Here is a 19,806-nt window from a genome sequence, read left to right as displayed (position 1 = left end):
CAGGGCCAGGCGCCTCCACCATCTCCCTTGGCAGCCCCTTCCAATATTTGGTCAGCCATTCCGTGAAGAAATTGCGCCTAGTGTCTAAGCTTGGGGCCCTTTCCCCTTGTCCTGTCACTGGCTCCCTGGGAGAAGAGACCCCCGCCTCGCTAGCGCCTCCCTTCAGGGACTCGTGGAGAGTGGTAAGGGTCTCCCCTAAGCCTCCTCCTCTCCAGGCTGACAAACCGCAGCTCCCTCCACTGCTGCTCCCAAGACTTGTCCTCCAGAGGGCACTGCGTCCCGCCCCTCCCAAAGGCCTTTCGATTACTTTATCGATCAAAACGAAATATCAATTACAATTCCATCTCCTAAGAACGGCGCTCCCATGCGCTCCCGCTGCCCGCGCTCCCTCCTGGGCTCCGCCCGCCCCGCGGGGCTCCCGTAGCGCTCCCGTAGCGCCCCCGCGGTTCCGGCGGGCGGGCGGGTGACGTGGCGGGCGGGGCGGAAGTGGCGTCGGCGGCGGGCGCGGGCCGGTGCCGCGGCGGGGCCTGCTGGGGACGCCGAGGCCCGAGATGGCGGCGCCCGGGCTGCTCCTGCTGCTCCTGCCGCTCCTGCCGCTGCGCGCCCGCGCCGACGAGCACGAGCACACGGTGAGGCGGCGCCCGGCTTCCCCGGGAGCGGCGCTCGGGCCGGGCCCCCGTGCCGCAGCGGCGCGGGGAGCGCGGCTCGGTGGGCGGTGGGGACGGGGAGCCGCGGGCCGCGGCCTCGGGGGGAGTGGGCGGCCGCCGCCCCGCGGGGCTCCCGCCGCGCCTGCTGCGCTGCTCGGGCTGTTCCGGCCGCGCCGGGCGGAGTCGGGCCCCGCGATCCCGTTCGGCGCAAGGGGGACGCCCGGGCGATCGGGGTAGGGCCGCCGGGTTCTCTGATCCGGTTTGCACATCCTAGTGCGGCCGGGCGGGGTGTCCCACCTTTTCCTGGAGCAGATAAACGGCCCGGCAGGTACGCGTGCTTTGTTTGGAGAGCGCTGTTTGCTCTGCCCTCCTCTCGGGAGGATGTTTGCTCTTGCTTCAGAGGCAAGTCCGAGCCGGAGCGCGGTTCTGACAGCCCTGCGGGACAGGGGCTGACAGCTCCCCTCGGGAAGGGGCAGGGATAGCGTGGGAATGGGCTGGGGAGTGAGAGCGGGACAGGGACACTGCCACGGACCCGCAGGAAAAATGGGTGTAGAAAATACTACCGATCTGAGAGTTCACGCATTGGCATGAGAATAGTTTTTCTCAAGTGCTCACAATATTACACAAAAAGAATGTCTAGGAAAAAAATAGTAGAGCTTCATCTGTTTCTGATTTTGCATTAGAGTGTTGTTTCCCGTGACTGTCAGTGAAAGAAAGTGGAAGTTTGTGTGATGAGCTGAGATGTGATTTTGGAACGAGACTTTCCTAGAAACCATCTCTGCTGCGAGTGGAGTGTATTAGAACGTGGCTATGATTGAACACTGGGTCTGTCTGACTGTCAGGACTTTTTTTGCTCTTGAACAGCCTGTCTGGTAAACACTTGCGGAGTTTCTTAACATAGTTTTCTCAAGGTGAGGTGTGGTAAAGCTTACCAAGTGTTCTTAATAAAACAGATAAATAGTATTCATAGCTTTTGTATAAGGGGTAGGTAATTAGTTGCCTCATTCCATTTACTTTTGAGGACTGATTTTTTTAAACTTTACAAACTGATTAGGATTGTGTTTGCTTTTTGAAAGGGAAAGGATTTTAGTGGTTCTTCAGTTAATGACAGAAAAGTTAATCTAATATTCAGTACTTTCAAGAAACAGATATTCTTTGAACTCATTTAGGTGCCAGTTTTGTTGCTGAACCTATGCTTTACAGTGAGGCTTCTGCTGAGGTGAGATGGTTTTCAGCATAGTGCTGGGTTTATTTTAAGGGCTAGTTACCTTGAGGGATTATTTATTATTAAATTAATATTGTTGATCTTCTAGGGAAAAAAATAAAGCTGTCACTGAGTTTATTTGGTTTGAGCTCTCCCTTCAAAGGTGATTTTTGATGGTTTTAGGTCTTCTGAATGATTACCTAAACAATTAATATGGAAATTACAAATTCCTTTTGAAGACTTGTCATTTTTTTCATCTAAACTACTAAATTCTGAGGGATTATAAGTCTATTTTGGTTTGGTATTCTTCCTCACATAATGTCCAGTTTATTAGCTGGATAGGTTATGTGATAGGTTAGGAATAGTTGGTGTAGAAAGACAGTTACCTTTTTTTGGAAGGCTGTCTCCTTGCTTGGGTATTTTGGTATTTTAATCTTGTGCGTGGGAGTTTGGAGTGGAAGCATTAATAGCATGAATGAAGCATGCCCAGGGTTTTGTAGTAGTGTACTGATATTAAGATAAAGAACCTAAAGGAAATATTCCTTAAATACTGCATTTTAATGAATTTCACTTTTAAATATCATTGCAGCTGGGAGATTAATTTTCTTATAATCAAAGTGCTTTGCCACATTTTGAAGGCTCTGCTCACTTTTGGAGAAGTGGAAGGGAAATTCAGGATTTGATAATCTCAAACTAAATTTTCACTGACTTTAAGACTTGAGACCTGCTGGTAGGAATACACAGCCTTGTGCTTCTGTTTCCTCAGTGTGCAGCTCCCTGGGGGAAGGTGTGCTGGGGCATCCTGACACAGCTGAACAGGGTGTTGTCAGTGCTCAGCATGTTGGACATTCAGAACTGCTGTCTTAAGCTTTTAATGCTGCTATAACATGGAATAGTATGCAGTGTGTGCTGTAATGTGTATTACACGTGTCCTTTATTTTATTTGGTTGTGGACTTCTAAGCAAATACTGTAAAAGGTAATTGTGAGAGGACTCTGCATAAAGCTCTAGGTCTATGCTATTGTTTCTGGAGATATTAGGTATGGATAGTGTCATTGAATCAAGAGCTTATATCCTTTATCTTAAATTTGAATTAGTCTTTAGAAATCACATCTGCCTTTCTTTGGAGGAAGAACAGTGTAAATACAATTATAAGATAAAGACATGGTTATTTAAAATGAATAGTAAGTGAAGAGAAATTTTTGCCACAGTATTTAAAATCTCCATTGTTTAAAGGCAGTACAGCAGCATAACTTCAGACCATGACAGAACAGTTTATCAGGAACTAACTGAAAACTTGTCTGGTGATTCTTTAACTTATTTTCATGCTTCAGAGCATCTAATGTATTTGCTCATTACCTGTATTATAACAATTGCAACATTTTTTGACAATTGCCCTTTTATTTGTGGAAATGATAGTATCAATGGGGTCCTGGTGGCCTTATCACAGTGTATACTGATCCTGCAGAAACAGGGCTGGGGTCTCCTGCCTGGCCTTTGCTTTCACATCTTCTGTTGCTAGACTTGTTGGAATTGATGATGTAATAGGCAAACCATAAAACATTCTGAAATATCCTGTGGTTTTTGTTGCAGGAGAATGGTCTAGAGAGTAGGTAGCATTTTAATTTTAATCTTGCTTCAGTTTAATTGTCTGTGCTCTGTAAGAATAGAAATACATGAAAAACATTGAAAAATAAACAAAACCCAGCCTCTATTGTATAGAAAAAATCCTAATTTAATATGGTTGAGTAAAGCATTTTTGCTTGACTTATACCCTGATCAAGTACGTTAAAATCCTGAGCATGTAAGGCTTATTTAAAATTAGTATGTAAAATTAGGAACTTTGTATAGAATCTGAAAATTGTCAGTTAGAGAAGCACTGTGGAAAACATTTCAGTTCATGTAAAATACTTATTTGCATGTAAAGTTGTGCGCAGATGAGCGGCCTGATTCCTCTTTGAAGTTGTGTTTCCATTTTGAAGAGGTGAAATAAATGTCATGGAAGCAGGACGTGGTGTGCCTGAGCAATCTCATGCATCAAGGAAGTGTAACAGTAAAAGTACTGCTTGTACAGAAGTTCAGCCTGTGCCACTGGTACAGTGGTAGACACATCTTGGTGCAGCCTAAAATTCAGAGAGAAATTAAGAAGTGTTACTGGAAATAGCCTGCTTTGTCCAAAGGCGAGCATGAGGCTGAAACCCACAGTTTAATAGGGTGTGGATGTGAGCTCCAAACATTGAGCATTATCACAGTGCTCGATAGATGGAATATCTCTAAGATACTGAGGACTGCAAGCCTGGAATATTACTTGCCAGGTGAGTCTTGCTTGCTGCCTCCTTGTCTTGCTTCTACATCTTTGGTTTGCCAGTAACAAATAATGTTGGGCTCTTTTTCCCCGTGAAAGATGTGCATTGTGGAACATGTCATTGCAGACTTCTATTCGAGGCAAGGAGTAAAATTGCTTATTTTCTGAAAGAAACTGTCTTGATTTGAATTTATTTTGCTGATTCATCACATGAAGTTTGGCAGTTGTAATCCTCTTTTTGTCTCCCATCACTGCTTTGCAAAATGTTTTCCTGGTTTAAAGAAGAATATCAGCAAAAGTCTCATATCTATTTCTGCAACCTTTTGTAACTGACTTAATCTAGCCTTGTTTTCTAGAATAAATAGTCTATTTTTAGGGTTAGCATGCTAATTTCTACAGTTGAGCAAAGAACATAAAGTTGCTTTCCACACCATGAGTGCCCTGTTGGGTAACAGGAAAGAAAGATGTATGTGCTGTACTTGATTACTGAGGCAGTATTGCTGTACTTGAATAGTTTCTAAATTGTATAGATGTATGGAAATTGTCTTTATATTAAGCCTCAAAGTGGTGCAGACCCCGAGTTTTTCACTATTTGTATTACATAGAAGAGATGCAGGCCTGGCCATGTCAGACTACACAAGCTTCCTGCCAGATTAGTGTTCTGCAGGGAGCTAGAGTGGACCCATCAATACCGGCTACAAGGAAGAACTGTAGATGGGTTGGATGGGATTTTAGCTTGCATAGGAACATCCCTGCAGCCCAGTGCTCTGAACAGGCAGCCTGACCATTTTGTGCTGCTTTGGAGCAGATGTCCTCAGCTGTGGTGAGGGGTTGTACGTGATACGTAGTTGCATTTGAGGTGCAGGTTGGTTCTCCACCACCTGGTTGGCGTTTACAGAAAGTATTTTCTGAGGGTTTGTCTCCCTTAGCTTAACAGCTGTATGGTAGGTAACTTGTGTTGATGCTGAGACTTTTCAGGCTGCATCTGTAAATATATCATTATATTTACAGATGCAGCCTGAAATTACTACTACAGATGCAGCTACAGAAATTACTGATATTAAGCTTAGTGCAGAAAAATATGTGAAGCTTACAGACATTTTTTTATAAATTACAGGAAGTGAAACATAAATAAAATTGTGTTTTATGGCCTTCTCTCACATATGGAAGTACTGAGCTATGTGAGTTGTGGCACTGTGACCAAGTTGTTAAATGCTTGTGTCTGTGAATATAATTGGGATCTCTGAGCTACATGCAGTATATTATCCCTTCATATGAACCAAAACCAGAAGAGCTTGCTGAGATACACCAGAGTGCAGATTGCATCTTTCTTATTGTTCACCTTCTTTGCCTTGTCATTTACTATATTCATCTTGGCTTACTTAATGTTCTCTCTCTCATAGCGTGACCTTTTTGCTGAAAGGTGTGTTATATGTAAGCCTTCTCAAAACTTAGCAGCCCTCATAAAGAGGTGACAGTACAGTCTCCTACAAAATACTCTAGTGCTTGTCTTGCCTAAATAAGTTTTCCTTTGTGTTGGCACTCTTATTTATTGTGGACTTTTTGATATTATGAAGGCCCTAATGAAACAGAACAGAAAAGAAACCAGACAGAAAGCCCCCCATCAAACTGCCACACTTGAACTCTTTAATAGCGCTGTGTTCTTGCCAGCAAGTTACCCTACCACTAGGCTAAGAATGCAAGGATAGGATCTGTCATTCAGAGAAATATATTTAAATGTGAAAGCTCATCCTTATAATTGACAATGAGCAAAACCCAACAAGTGGAGAGAGAAGAAAATGTCCTTCAGTTTCTGCTAGGCACCACCCCCAAATTTAAGCTGAAAGTGCTTAAGTTGTTTTGCTTACTACAATGATCTTAATTTGAGGAGGTCGCCACCGGGAGCACCTGATGGACGGCATCTGGCTGTGCCTAAGGACTGTGTGAGTGAGGTGTAGCCTGGGCTGCCTGAGGTGTTGTGTTTGTTTATGTAGCAGTCCTGAAAAGGTTTATCTCCTGCTGTTCTGGGGTGGTTGTGAGAAAGGAGGAAGTAATAAATGCAGACTGAATTTTTTGCATCTGTTTCATGTGGCCCCTTTCTTCTTTAGAGTAGGTTGATGGCATCTTGGAGTCATTGTGGGAAAAACTTGTAGGCCCTGGAGAAGGACTAAGCCACATGCAGATAAGAGACAAGCAAAAACCAGATTTGTTATTGCAGATGTTGTAATTACTATTTAGTGACATTGATAGATCAGAAAACATAACAAGGTTTTACATATTATGTTCTAAATCTGTTGGTTTCTGCCTCGTCTGTCACGAGTTTTAAAAATGTGGAGGTCCCAGCTCAGTATGAAGCATGTCAGAAAGGAACAGCTGAGAAAAGCAGTGGTCAGTGCTTTCTTTATTCAGGCTGTCAAAGATGAACTGACAGACCTAAGGATGTTGTCATATTCTATTACTGAAGGTTAAACAGAGACGTAGGTCAGCTCACATGTAAGCTGTTTGGTATAAGTAGTGCTAAAGTGGGCTCTTGACAAGTAAAAACCATTTTGAGAAAGGGCTGGAAATATGTTCTGCAGCTGTTAGAGGAAGAAACAGAAGACATGATAGAAATAACAGGCTAGGAAGAGATATGGACCAGCTTGTCCCGTGCTCTCTTGGCAAGAGCTAGAGGCAGATTCAAAGTGCAGACTCCACTGTCTGCTTCTGCAGCTGCGGGGATTGGAACTGGGATTTTGTTTTCTTTCTCTTATCTGTCCCAACTTTCTTTGGATAACTGTGCTGCACTAGTATAACCTTTCTGTTGCTGGCAGAGAGGAGGAATGTCTACTTTCTCTTGCTTTCTCTTGTTGTTTACTTTTTATTTGATGCTTCTTTGACATTCTTTAGCTGTCAGAAATGTGTGTGCTCTGCAAAGGGGCAGGTGAAACCAGTAAGTGTTTGGTCTCTGCTGCAGCTCAGAATGAAATTAGTAAGATATTTTAAGTTTCTTGTTGGAAATCACTCACATAAGAGACCGGAATGACCTTTGTACGTCTTTGTAAACAAAAAAGAGGAGCCTTTAATTGAGATGGTGTGTTAGTTTAAAGGGATTTAATTATTTTCCAAAGCATATTTGTTTAAATACTTGAGTTTAACTTTTAAACTTACTCTGAATTTTTTTTTCTATTTCATTTCTGCATTGACCTCTTGGTATGACTGTGGTTGTTCAGAATAAATGGAGTTGAAGAACCTGTGTTCAGTATTTCAGCTGTGCACTATATAATAGTTGCATCTAATTAACATTTTGCTTTCTTTTCTTCTCCAAGATGTTCTGTGTCTGTGTTTTGGTCTTTAATAATAGTATTTTATACTTCTGTACCTAAAAAAATTTAGGACCTCTATAGTGATTTGCTTTTATGTGTATATAATTATAAATAGGGTTTTTTCCTGTCTTAGAAGTTATATTGCTGTCCCTGTCCCTCTTACTCTATTGAAATTATAGGTGAGGTAGTGCTGCATGAGAGACTTTGTGTACTAATCAGCAAATCTGATACCTCATCCAGATGCATACAGATATAATGCAAATTATTATTTCAGATCATTTAATTTTCCTGAATTTGTCCAGTATTTGAAAACTGATAGATTAATGACTTCTAAGTACTTTTTTTCATTGTTCAGAAGTAATAAGGGCTTGAAAAAAATTATTGGCTCCTAGACAAGGAATATGTTTTCCTGGCTAACAGTAGCTGTGGAAAGTGAAGAGTGAATGTTCCCAGAGAGGATTTCATGGCAGCCACGAGACTCCTTGCTGTTCTGTTTTTTCACTGTGGGAATGTTGGAAATGCATCAAAATACAGTTCTTCTGTCTGACTTTGGCTCTTTCTTGGCTACTATAGGTATGCAACAGTTTAATTTTAGTGCTTCCTGTGAGGCATTGTGCTCTTCTGGGAATTTTGAATGCAGTTTATACCTTTTCTAAAAGAAAGGGACCTGCATTTTAGGAAAATACAAAATATCTGGCAGTGTGGGTAGATTGCCTGACTACTTTGCTAAGATCTTGTTTAACAGGACATTAATTTGGTGTTTTCTTTATTTCAGTTGAGATAAGCAGAGTTTTGCTTTTAATTGATCTGGTTTTTTACAAAATTTGTGAAAACTTATTTATTTTCAAGACGACTGCTCGCTGCGTCTTCTACATCTTTCTTAAATCCCTCTCATCTGATACTCCACTGATAGGCTGTAAGAAGCTGTATGATCAACTTGGCTTTTTTTTTTTTTTCTGTGAAAGCAGGCTGAAATTTTATCCTAGAGTCCCTGTCATGCAAAATACAAAAATGCTCAGCTGTCTTTAAATGTGGCTGTTGCCTGTGATTGAGCAATCCTGCCCTGCTAGTTAATATAAATAAGAGCTTCTTGAACATTTTTATTCTGCTGAGCTTCTGATTTAACTCAATAACTTTGTCTTTCAGTACCAAGATAAAGAGGAAGTTGTTCTGTGGATGAATACTGTAGGACCCTACCACAATCGCCAAGAGACATACAAATACTTCTCTCTCCCTTTCTGTGTGGGATCAAAAAAAAGCATCGGCCATTACCATGAAACCCTAGGGGAAGCACTTCAAGGAGTTGAATTGGAATTTAGTGGGCTTGACATCAAATTTAAAGGTAAGTGATTCAAAGTGCATTTAGTCGCTTAAAAAATACACAAACTCTTCAAACTTGATCTTTTAATGAGAAGAATTTAAATTTTCGTGTTGCTAGCACCTGAGTGTATTTTGTATGGTTGATTGGTACTACCACTGGCTTTTGAGTTTACAGTGACGTTTCCATCTATGTACTCTTGAAGGAAAATGCTTGCAGTAGATATTGCTTCTGAAGTAAATGGATAGAATTTTACGAAGTAAAACTAAGTTTTCTGCGTATGAATGTTTGATAATTTACTGGAATTAATATTCTGGAATTACCACTTCTGAAGATGTAATTTTTTTCCTGTGGTGATGATGAATACTTGTAAACTCACTGCAATTGCAAAGGGAGTAGTAAGGGCTCAGTATTTCAAAGTTCCACCTCAACACAAAGTTGATGATTGAATCCTTCTGATTAATGTCTAGTTTAAAATAACTTTGACAAATACCTTTACATTGCTGTCTCTAACTCATGCCAGTCAGGCTGGAGCAGGATGGAGATGGTTTGTTGGATTTTTCTTCCTGTTGTTCCCTGTCCTCACCATCTTGCTATACTCTTCCAGAGAAGACATTTAACTTCTTTTGCAAGTATATTTCTTGGTATTAAGGCCTGAGTCTTCTATTGCATAATTTCTCTGTGTGTCTCCTTTCAGATATCTGTAGGTAGTAGTTGCAGAACTTCAAATAGTAACAGATTCATTTTGCCTCTTGAATTTTAACATTTATTAATTTGAGTCAATTTATGTTTCTGTGTATCTTTTTTTCCAGAACACTGCATTTCATCACTAGGGCTTAACTGGATGGAGAACTTAAGCATAGTGTCTCTTGTCTGAGCATTTACAGTCAGATGGGATTTAGTTTCTGTAAGCTGTAAAAGTTTTATCCAAAACTGGACATCTGCAAAATAAAAGAGCTAATGATGTTTTTGCTAGCAGTAGGATAAGTTGAATAAAAGATTTTTACAAAGTTTGTTTATACCTTAAATTCTTCATAATTTTTAAATTTGCATAGAAGATAGCATTGCCACACTAAAGGAGTTTGGAGTTGAGTCTTTTCTTTTTTAAAAAGAAAGAGTACCTGTGCAAGTACTGGGAAACAGTCCTACTACTGGTTTGTAACACTTGTAGCATGCTGAAAGTTTTCCTCAATGTGGGAGAAATAATTTTCTTGTCAAACCTCATAGACTGTCCTCAGAAACACAAAATGGAAAGGACAGTGAAGGCAACTGGCAGCAATTCAACACATTGGTGAAGTTTAATAAAGTTTCTGTTATCAGAATATGGTAAATGTTTGTTTGTACAGCCATTTTGATGTGTAATTTTTACTGCCTTTAAGTACCCTAACTTTACAAAGAGATTCTTTCATTCCTGTGACAAGTGCACTCTCCAGGTGCAGCACCAAATTGAAAAGACTAGAAGGTTTGTGAGTTGATGTTTACTGCTATGATGTAGCCCAATGCACAGAATTTTAATAATTTTAATTCTTATTATTACCACCTTGGAGTTAAGTAGATTGATAATCTGTGTTGAACATGCAGTGAATTGAGCTCACAGCTGAAGTGGCTGCAGGTCAGATGTTTTCAATAAAGCAGATGGTACATGCTAGCTGGTTGATTACTAAGTTTGTGTAGATGATGTGTGAAGCTGTATATGTGCACTTCTAGTTTTTTCTCTTGCAGTCTGTGTCCTCTGGCTAAAAGATGAAGACAATCATCTCTTTGCTGTTAACTGTATTCCAGCAGCTTCTGCATCAGGAGCTGGTTTAGTATTTCTAGCAGTGGTCTGTGAAGTGAAATCTGAATGGGAGTCAACTCTATTTTGCTATCCTTAATCTGCTGTTACAAGTATTAAAATACTAATTTTTCCACATTTTAAAGTAACAAGTATAAATTAATTGTAATCGTAATTATTTAGTATTAAATTAGTATTTAATATGAAATTATGTAAAATTTATGTAGTTCAAATCCCCTTGATGCACAGGTTTTAAAAATAAAGAAATATAGCAGAGGATTGCAATACTTAAATTCATTTTTTAGAGGCTTAAAAGTTGTCATAAACCCAGTACAATTTGTATCCAATTTACGTATTGTAAAATTTGGATTTCATAGACCAGTCCTAAAGTTTAGCATTGGTATAAAGAATTCCTTTCCAATTAGATTGTTGAAATGTGATGGTAGCTCAGTTTTTTGGTGACATTTTAATGGTAGACCTTGTTTTGTACAGAAGGGGTGTTCACTTTTTTTCCCCTTGTAACTTGATTGTATCAGTGAAATTGAAATAATATTTTTGTATTGCACAAGTTTGATTTCAGTGTGATTGATACTGGCTTCTGCATCAGTGTTCCAGAAGTTGCTGCAATTAAATTGAAACAGGGCTGTTGGTGTTGTTGTGGTGGTTTGGTTTTTTGGTTGGCTTTTGTTTTCCTTTTTCTTTTTGCAAACAGATAGAGGCTTGGTTGATACCAATAGATTCATGTGTTCTTAAGTAAAAGATGCAGCTTGAAGGAATGTTGAGTATCTAAAATCTGCAGCTGAAATAATTAAGATAATAAGTAATCAACTTGCACAGATTTTCTTCATGAATATGTGAATCATATCTAAGTTCTGAGTTTACAGGCATCTGTGCTTTTCTTTATGTGCCTTTGGCATTATGGCAAGATTAACAGTTGCAGGCATTTCTTTTGCTTTAAAGTATTGTATGAGTTTACAAAATTAGATTTGCATGAATTTACAAAATTAGGTTTGAACTTCATACTTTTAGGTTTTTATCCTCTAGAGTTAGTAAAAGAGAAACAGAATTGTTCTAATAAATTAGCTTCTGCAATAAAAAAATCATTCCCTTCTCAACATTGTTTCACTGGACAGCAGTAGCGGGTAAACATGAAGCTGCATGTTGTTCATCATATTCAAAGAATTGTTTAGGCTACAGCTGTTATTAGTTGAAGTACTAAACTGTGTAAGTAAAACTGGCAGTTGAATCAGTAGGCATTGCCTGTATTTTTTGAACTACAATAAAAAAATCGTGATCCTGCAGAAATGTGCCCTTCTGAGAGTGAAGGTTTCCACTTGAACTCTCATGGTGGTGACTGGTGAGGCAAATCTACATTATTCAAGTCTCCATGAAGTAGTGTTTCTTGTTGTATTAAGTGTGGCATATGAAAGGATCATGCAATCTTACAAGATAGTTGGATTTTCCTTTTGTTACAGCATGAACAATTTTGTTCTTACATCACAGGTCTCAAATCTGTATAAATACCTGTGTGAAGGAAGAAATGAATTATTAACATACACTCACATTGTAATATAACGTCTAAGTTTTCGGTTGGCTTAATTATCTTGTCAAGCTAAATCTAGGATAATAATGCTTTTTAATTAATATGTCAAGTTCTTTACTCAAGTGTTTGAGTGACATCCTCTGCAACACCTGAGACCTAGTAAATTATTAAATGTATTGAACATTGGTATCATAGTAACTTCAATTTGAAAATTTATTTTTGATATTACCATACTGTGCCGTTAGAGAAGATTAATTTACAGAGGAAAAAGATGATTTAACAAAATTGCATTTTGTACTTCTTCAGAAATGTTACTAAATGACCATATTTCTAATGGGGAGTTCTTCACCCGAACTTTCTCCTGCAACACCTCTAGAAGGATGACGTTTAGTGTTGTCAGATATAATGAGGTTCACATGTTTGAATAAAACCCCATTGATCTGACTGTTCATAGGAAATTTGAAATCTGGTTAAGTACACTTGCTTTTCTAATGAGTCATGCTTTTAAAAAATTTCCTAAATGTGCTACTGACATTCCTAAAGCTTTATTGCATAGCAGATATTACTTTATTATAAAGAGGTGCCATAAAACCTGCCTTTAACTTCACTCTCCTCTTGGATACACATCCAGCCATAATTTTGATAAGAATTCTCTAACATATGCAAAACCTTAGAGCTGGTAAAGCTGTAATGAAGTAGACATCAGGTACCCCAGCCACCAAATGCCATTCTAAGATTCTTTCATTTAATCATTTAACAGTGGATTTAAGCTTGACTACCTAATCCTGTCCTATAACTAAACAACAGCTTCAGCTGTCAGTGGCTGGAGAAAGGAGCACTTGTCTTCCTTCACTTGTTTTACAGGGAGGTGAGAGGAGCTGTACTGTGCAGTATGGCTGACATCAATATTCCATATGTAATGTCATGCCTGTGTTTTGCAAAAATTGACTGAGATTGTTTCTCTTGATTCCACTGGGGTTTTGTGTGTGTGCCCTGGAGCAACTTGTAACACACTTAATCCAGATGTGATCATGCTATCTCTGTGATGTCTTCTGGTATTCTGAATACTGGAAATAAGATCTGTAAAAATGAGTGAAGGCAGTTTTTTTTTTCCTGGCACAATGCTATCTGCAGCCTTGTGTCAGTGCAGTAGTTTCTCTTCAAATGATATTTGATGATACATGATTTTTAAAAAGTCTTTTTGTTTTTTAATGGCAGCAAACCTCACTGTTTATATCCTAAAGCATAATATGCACAATAGCTCTGCACAAACAAACAAGTGGCAAATCTCACAGTCTGAAGGCCCTTGGAGTAATTTAGAGTAGTTTACAGTCTAACCTGCCTGTGCTGGTACTGCTGGGAACCAGAGAGACACCTAAAGCCAGCCTGGCACCCATAATACTTCTCCAAAACAGGCTTCTTGCTTCAGCCCTGGGAAATGCTTTTTTCAGCAGCCTCTACCAGTTTCTCTTCTACCTGTATTTTAATTCATGGCTTATTTGATCTGTGTGTGCAACAATCCTTTGAGTCAAAAAATGTAGTATTAGAAAGGTGTTATCCTTTATTTGAACATCGTATGACAGTGAAGTGCCAAATATTTTGGAAAGAATCCCTACTTAGCAACAAATCGAGAAAATAATGATTCTGGGGTTTGTGTGTTAGCTTTTTTTTCCCCCCTTTTAATTAATGTCAAGACAATTTAAAAATATGTTAAAATGAAAACTTGCCAAGGAGAGGGTGGGGGAAAACACAGTCCAAAAATACAGGATCCAGCTCGGTAGAGGCATAAGTGCAAACTTGAATATGTATGTCTGCTTCAGCTGTGATACCAGCTTTAATGGCTTCCTTCTCTTGAATGTACCAGTATGGGCACTGAAAGTCTTCTTGGTACATTTGTTGGTTTGAATGGTTTTGTTACTCTCTTTTTTTCTCCAGAAAAGAAGTTTTGTTGACCAGATGTGCTTGGCGTATTTTGACTTTCGTTGCTATCAGAGTAATTATGCTTTGTACTAGAAATATTCTGCTTACCTGCGCTTTTTCTGTGCGGATGATTTGATTTTCCTTTTAGGCTTTATATTGTAATTAGTGTTTTAAAGAAAGTAAGCTGAATTTTAATACAAGTTAGAGCTGTACTTAGGGCAGAAATTAATTTTGTCTACTAAAATGGGTCCTCAATTCCAGTGATGACAAAAAGAGGAGAAGTTGGAATTCTTTACTTTTACTGCGTTTCACTATTTGTAGCATGAATACAATTACTATGATGTAGGTGAGGGAGCTTGTCTCCGTTGCTGTCTGAAGTCTTGTAAATATGAGGCCTTTCATCTTTCTTCACTTGAAAAGGAGACATTAGGGAAGGAAACTGGGATGTAAAAGAAAGGCTGCTAACAGTATGACTTAGAAATTGTACATGGGGAAGAAAAACTTTCTGGCTGAAAGAGGTGGATTTATTTTATTTTATCTCCAAATGTAGCCTCTTGTGCGTTCTTTGCATTATTCCTATTTTTGTCTTCTCTCCTTTTTTTCTCTGTCTTTACTCTGATTGCTTTGTTTCTTCCTTAGGGTAGTTTCTTCAAAACTGCTGAGAACTTTAAAAAGTTTTATGTTTTTTTACAAACATTATTCCTAGTCGGTAAAGCTGATTATACTAAAACAGAGATAATGTTTTAAATAGTTTTAGGTATTTGTTAATAAGTTCATATACCTCTTGTTAAAATTGGAGAGATCTCGTTTATCTGTTCAGGTGAATCTGCCATCAGCTTTTGTATCTTAATTTAGTGTGAGTGAAGCAGTAAAAGGATACTGTGAAACCTTTTCTTGTCCAGTGTGTGGGAAGCCTCTGCATGCAGGAGTGTAAATTTCTGAAGACAATCATGTATTTGCTTTAATGGTTCCTTTTAAAGTGTTCTTTATTGTTATCTACTTGAGTATACCCAAGAGGGCTTGGAGACTTCAGCTCTGTCCATTCCTCCATTTGATTTGCCTTCACTTTGAGCCAACTCATTAATAAATCTTCAACTGTGCTTTAATTTTTTGCAGATGATGTGATGCAGACCACTTACTGTGAAGTTGACTTGGACAAGGGAAGAAGAGATGCATTTGTGTATGCTATCAAAAATCACTATTGGTACCAGATGTATATTGATGACTTGCCAATATGGGGTGAGTGATATTATGCATTGATGACTGGATTACACCTACTCAAGTCCTGTACTAGTGGGTTTCATGGAGTCATTTAATGACTAAGCTTTGTTGCAAGAATTTCAGAAGAAACTTACATGCAAATCAAATTCACAAGAGTATGAAGTAAAGTAATAGAAGACATAGTCTAAAGCTGCGCCATGGGAGGGTTAGGTTGAGCATTAGGAAGCATTTCTTTCCAGAAAGGGTGATTAGACTTTGGAATGGGCTGTCCAGGGAGGTGTTGGAGTCACCATCCCTGGAGGTGTCTAAGGAAAGACTGGATGTGGCACTCAGTGCCGTGGTCTAGTTGACAAGATGGTGTTGGGTCATAGGTTGGACTCGATGATCTCAGTGTTCTTTTCCAGCCTAATCAATTTGGTGTGAAATAAGTTGAAGGCTTATAGCTTTGAAAGAACAGTAGGAAGGCTGTACACGTGAAATACAAAAACAGTGAAAAGCTGTTTTGTTTCTAAAGCCCTGATTTAATAACAGTAAGTTCTTAGGTTTAAATTTGTTCAGATGTTCAATTGAGTGGTGATTAGGTAGGTTACTTGTAAGGTCCATGTTATTGTGATCATGAATAACAAGCTTATTTGAGAGTTGAAGCTGTATTTTGCTACTTTTCTTTATTACTCATGCAAAAACTGTTTTGTTTAATTTCATGGTAATTTAGTGGCTGCTAACAGTGTTGCTTTGTTGTATGTGTTTTATTTTACTTATTCTTTTACAGTTCTCAGAATTTCTCTTGCTGAGTATTATTTATCTGGGTTTAGAAGGGCTTGTGTCTTGCATAAAAATGTGTGTATCTTTATTGCCATTGTCTCCTAAGGTCTCTGTGTTTTGTTGCTCCCTCGTAACCTGTGATCACATACCTAGTAAAGAGTGCTCTGCAGATTGCACTTTGCACTGATAGCAATCAACCAAGCTCTCCAAGGTCTAATTCCCCTGTTGTAGATAAAAACTGAAAGGAAATGAAAGACAGCCGTAAGGTCTTTGTTGCCTGTGTTCTGTGAAAGATGTAAACCTGCCCAAACTAAACCAAGTCCTACAGCACCTACAGAAATGCAGTTCAAGTCATGCAAGAAAAGTTCATTGAGAGCTGGTATGAATAATGCTATCCATCATTAATTCATTTTGACAAAGGGTGCTTTTTTTTTAGCTCTTTCTTATTTTAATTGGTTTTAGAAAATATCTGTCTGATGAACATGGCAGAAATATTAACACTTTATTTATTTATTTATCTGGTAGTCAGGAAGGTCTGGGGTTTTTTTTGTTTTGTTTTAATGTATCTGTTTTTAAGAGATACCATTATAATGCCTGAAGAGAAGTACTTAAGTATTGATTTTGTTCTTTTCAGATGATTTGTTTATCGTGTGTAATGTCTCTGTAGCCAGGCTTGGAGTAAACCTGAATTACTCTGTGTGACCTTTGCTGTACTGCTTGTGTAATTGCTGGTAGGCTTTTTAAAAGCATTCGTGAGTGACAGTTGTTGCTACAATATTTTTTATGGCTTTGGCCTTTCAGCAAAAGACCAGTGAATTATTTTTCTAAACTGGGGGCAGGTATTTAGGCTTTGAATTGACCAGGGATGATGGATGCTAAGCTTACTTCTTTGGAATCCTATGTGGCTAACAAGTCTTGGAGGTTTTCTTTTTTAGGAGTTATTTTTCTGGTCATGTTTCATCATCTAAAATGCCAAAAAACAAACATACCTACTAAATCTTCTATACATGACAAATTTTATACTCTCAGCTAAAAAATCTGGTTTCCTGTGATTCCTGTGTTTCTAATGTTTCCCAGTAGTATGCTTTTTATGTGCAAGAAGTCAGCTAAAAAATATGTAGAATATAGGTATCATCTTTCTAAGATATTAAGAAGCTGCTTTTGATAGTTTGGAACCAGGATCTCAAGCTGTGCTACATAATGGGGACTGCAGGATCATAAGTACAGGTAGTATTATGTAAGGATCTAATCTGACATCAGGTGTGAAAGCAAGTGGTGCTGACAATTTTGGTCTGTGTCTCTTGCGGGTTAGGTAAAAGTAGAAGGACTGCAGGTTGGTCAATATTAGCCTGACTTCTATTCAAAAAATTAAATGAGTTCTTGGTGGGGGGCTGAGAAAGGAGTGGATGCACCTGAACCAATCAGAAGAGTTTATCTGCAAGTCTGAATTAGTATTTTGGACCTTTGTGTTCCCAGTCCGATAGTGAAAACTGGGAATATAGCTTATCTGCAATAATTTTGGTTTTCCTGGGTCTCTGTTCAGCAACAGAAATGTTTTGGGCTCTCAGTGCTGCTTAAAACTTAAAGCTCTGAGACTTGCTGCTAACTGAACAGTTTTTATTTTAAGTATTTCTGTTATGAATGTGGCATGAATGATGCTGTACACATGCCTCTGCCAGCTTACTGGTGCCTTTGAGTGTGTTGTATAAACTTGTCTAGTACCCTGTAATGTGGTAGCAGGTAGAGACACTGAAGAAAGCAAATATCTTTTGCTTGATTGTTGTTGCATAGCTGTAACTATTTCTAAATAGTTACTAAATTTCAGTAACTATAATGAAGGAAACTGTTAGGACTGTTTAAGATACATGGGTGTAAGGTCTGAAGTAGTTATGATGACATCCCTGAAATGTTCTGAATACTGAGAAGAGTTTTTTTGGTTTCATGAGGATAGTGTCCAGAACTGGTTACCCTCAGCTTGCATTAAAAATAGCTTGTGCTGAATGACTTTTTTTGTTACTGTGTGAAGGTTATCATGTTGATCCACTTTATTTGGATTACCTGTCTTGAGAACCTTACTGGCCAGCATGTATTGTATATACGGTATGACCCAATATCCTCGTTTTTTCATTGTGGCTTCACATCTTGTAGCTGGATTAAACCAAAATTTTGTTCCCTAAATGTAGATGGCTGGAATCCTTTTTTAGTGCTACCAAAATAAAGTTCTCTGTGAAGAGTGTAAAAGAAAAGGATTCAGATGGTGCTAATGTTTTCTGAGAATTCTAGGCAACTTCTCTTTAATTCTATTCTTAAAGCAGACCATTCACTTCCCTGGGCTCTACCAGATGCATTCATGGTACTCCTCCTGGCAAACTTTAGTTAAGTTCATTCTTTGTGTTCTTTATGATTTTCCACCTTGCTAAGCCTTACTGATACCAGACATATGCACAAACACTAATTCCTAAAATTTGCCCTAGAAGTCCTCAAGCCCTATAAGGAGTACTCTATTTTCAGTAGAGACTAGGCATAGTCTTTCCTAACGGCTGATAACTGCAGGTAATGACATCAAACTGCTGTTTGAGGGCTCTCTAAGGTTTACACTATTTTCTAATCTGAAAAAGGCAACAAGCTCTTTCTAAGTGCATTCAGAAAAAATTATTCAATTTTATATTTTTTCCTGATTTGCTGTCCCATAGTGGAGAGGGAGACTAGGTTTGATTGTTTCAGGACATTCCCTAACTATGTGAAGCACTGTTTTAGTTCATTCCTTCAGTGAGGGATTAATCAGAATGTCCTTTAAGTAGTTTAGAGGTCTTTATTGTCATGGTTCTGGATACTACCATGGGAACAGATGGCATGGCAGGTGCCAGGCTATATGGTGGAGGCACAAACTGGCACATGTTTTGTGAAGATGGCATATACAAGGCAATCCTGAGAGATGAGCATGAGTGAAAAACTTGACAGAAAAATACCACCTTGAAAATTAAAAAAGATAGGTGATGCACAAAGGCCCTTCCTTCATATACCTGGCACTCTGTGATAGTCTTTTCCATATCCTTCACCTACTTGTTCTCCCATTCCCCTCAGCCTTGTGTATCTTGAGTGCTGCTTTTTTTGTAACTTTCCGTCTTGTACACCTTGTATGTGATCTTTGATCTTGACATCAAAGGTGACACAGCCTGGGAACTTGTTGACTGTTAAACTTTTTGTTTTCACCCAACATAGCACAGTCTCTGGAATTCTTCTGTAGTAGATGAGACATTTTGCACTAACTTACTGAAAATGAAGAACTTAATCATAGAATGATTTGGATGGTTTGAGTTGGAAGAGAGCGTAAAGCTCATCATGGTACAGCCACAACTTCTCTTGGGCAACCTGCAACCTGTACCATTCTCACTGTAAAGAATTTCTTTCTAATATAAAACCACATTTTTGGCAAGCATTGGAAACTTGTGTGCAAACGAGAGCAAGAAGCATGTGTTGGGAAGTAAACTAATGAGGATTACAGAGAAAAAGTAAAATTCTTAAGAGGAAGAAAAATGAGCGAATAGATAGATGGAAGATGGGAAATTCTAGAGGTCCTGGCTAAGTTCTGTTAGGGAAAATGAATCTGTGTTTAGCTAGTTATTTATCTGGTAAGAATTGCAAATAAAAGTAGAGGCACTGTTGTTGGGTCTTCTGCAGTGTTTGTAGCTGCAAGCTTTTTCTTTTAATGCCATTACAAAATACGTATTTCAGAGAGCCGTGGATTGAAAGTGGAGTCCAGATACTAGAGTTGAAAAGAAGAGCATATGGTCTTCTGTGTCCTCTT

General features: G+C 38.9%; 1 protein-coding gene across 1 annotated transcript in view; it reads left to right on the top strand.

The window, feature by feature from the left end:
- Positions 1 to 494: 494 nt before the first annotated feature.
- Positions 495 to 19,806, top strand: part of TM9SF3 (transmembrane 9 superfamily member 3) — a 45,314-nt gene continuing 26,002 nt past the window's right edge. Inside the window, exons 1-3 of the mRNA XM_084210123.1 lie at positions 495 to 629; positions 8,607 to 8,802; positions 15,132 to 15,254. Coding sequence (XP_084066249.1) covers positions 552 to 629; positions 8,607 to 8,802; positions 15,132 to 15,254 — 397 coding nt within the window. The 5' untranslated portion in view covers positions 495 to 551. The remainder of the gene's footprint in view (positions 630 to 8,606; positions 8,803 to 15,131; positions 15,255 to 19,806) is intronic.

Source organism: Fringilla coelebs, assembly GCF_963513975.1.
Source record: "Fringilla coelebs genome assembly, chromosome: 8".
NCBI classification, from domain to species: domain Eukaryota; kingdom Metazoa; phylum Chordata; class Aves; order Passeriformes; family Fringillidae; genus Fringilla; species Fringilla coelebs.
This window is presented reverse-complemented; position numbering and strand designations above follow the sequence as displayed.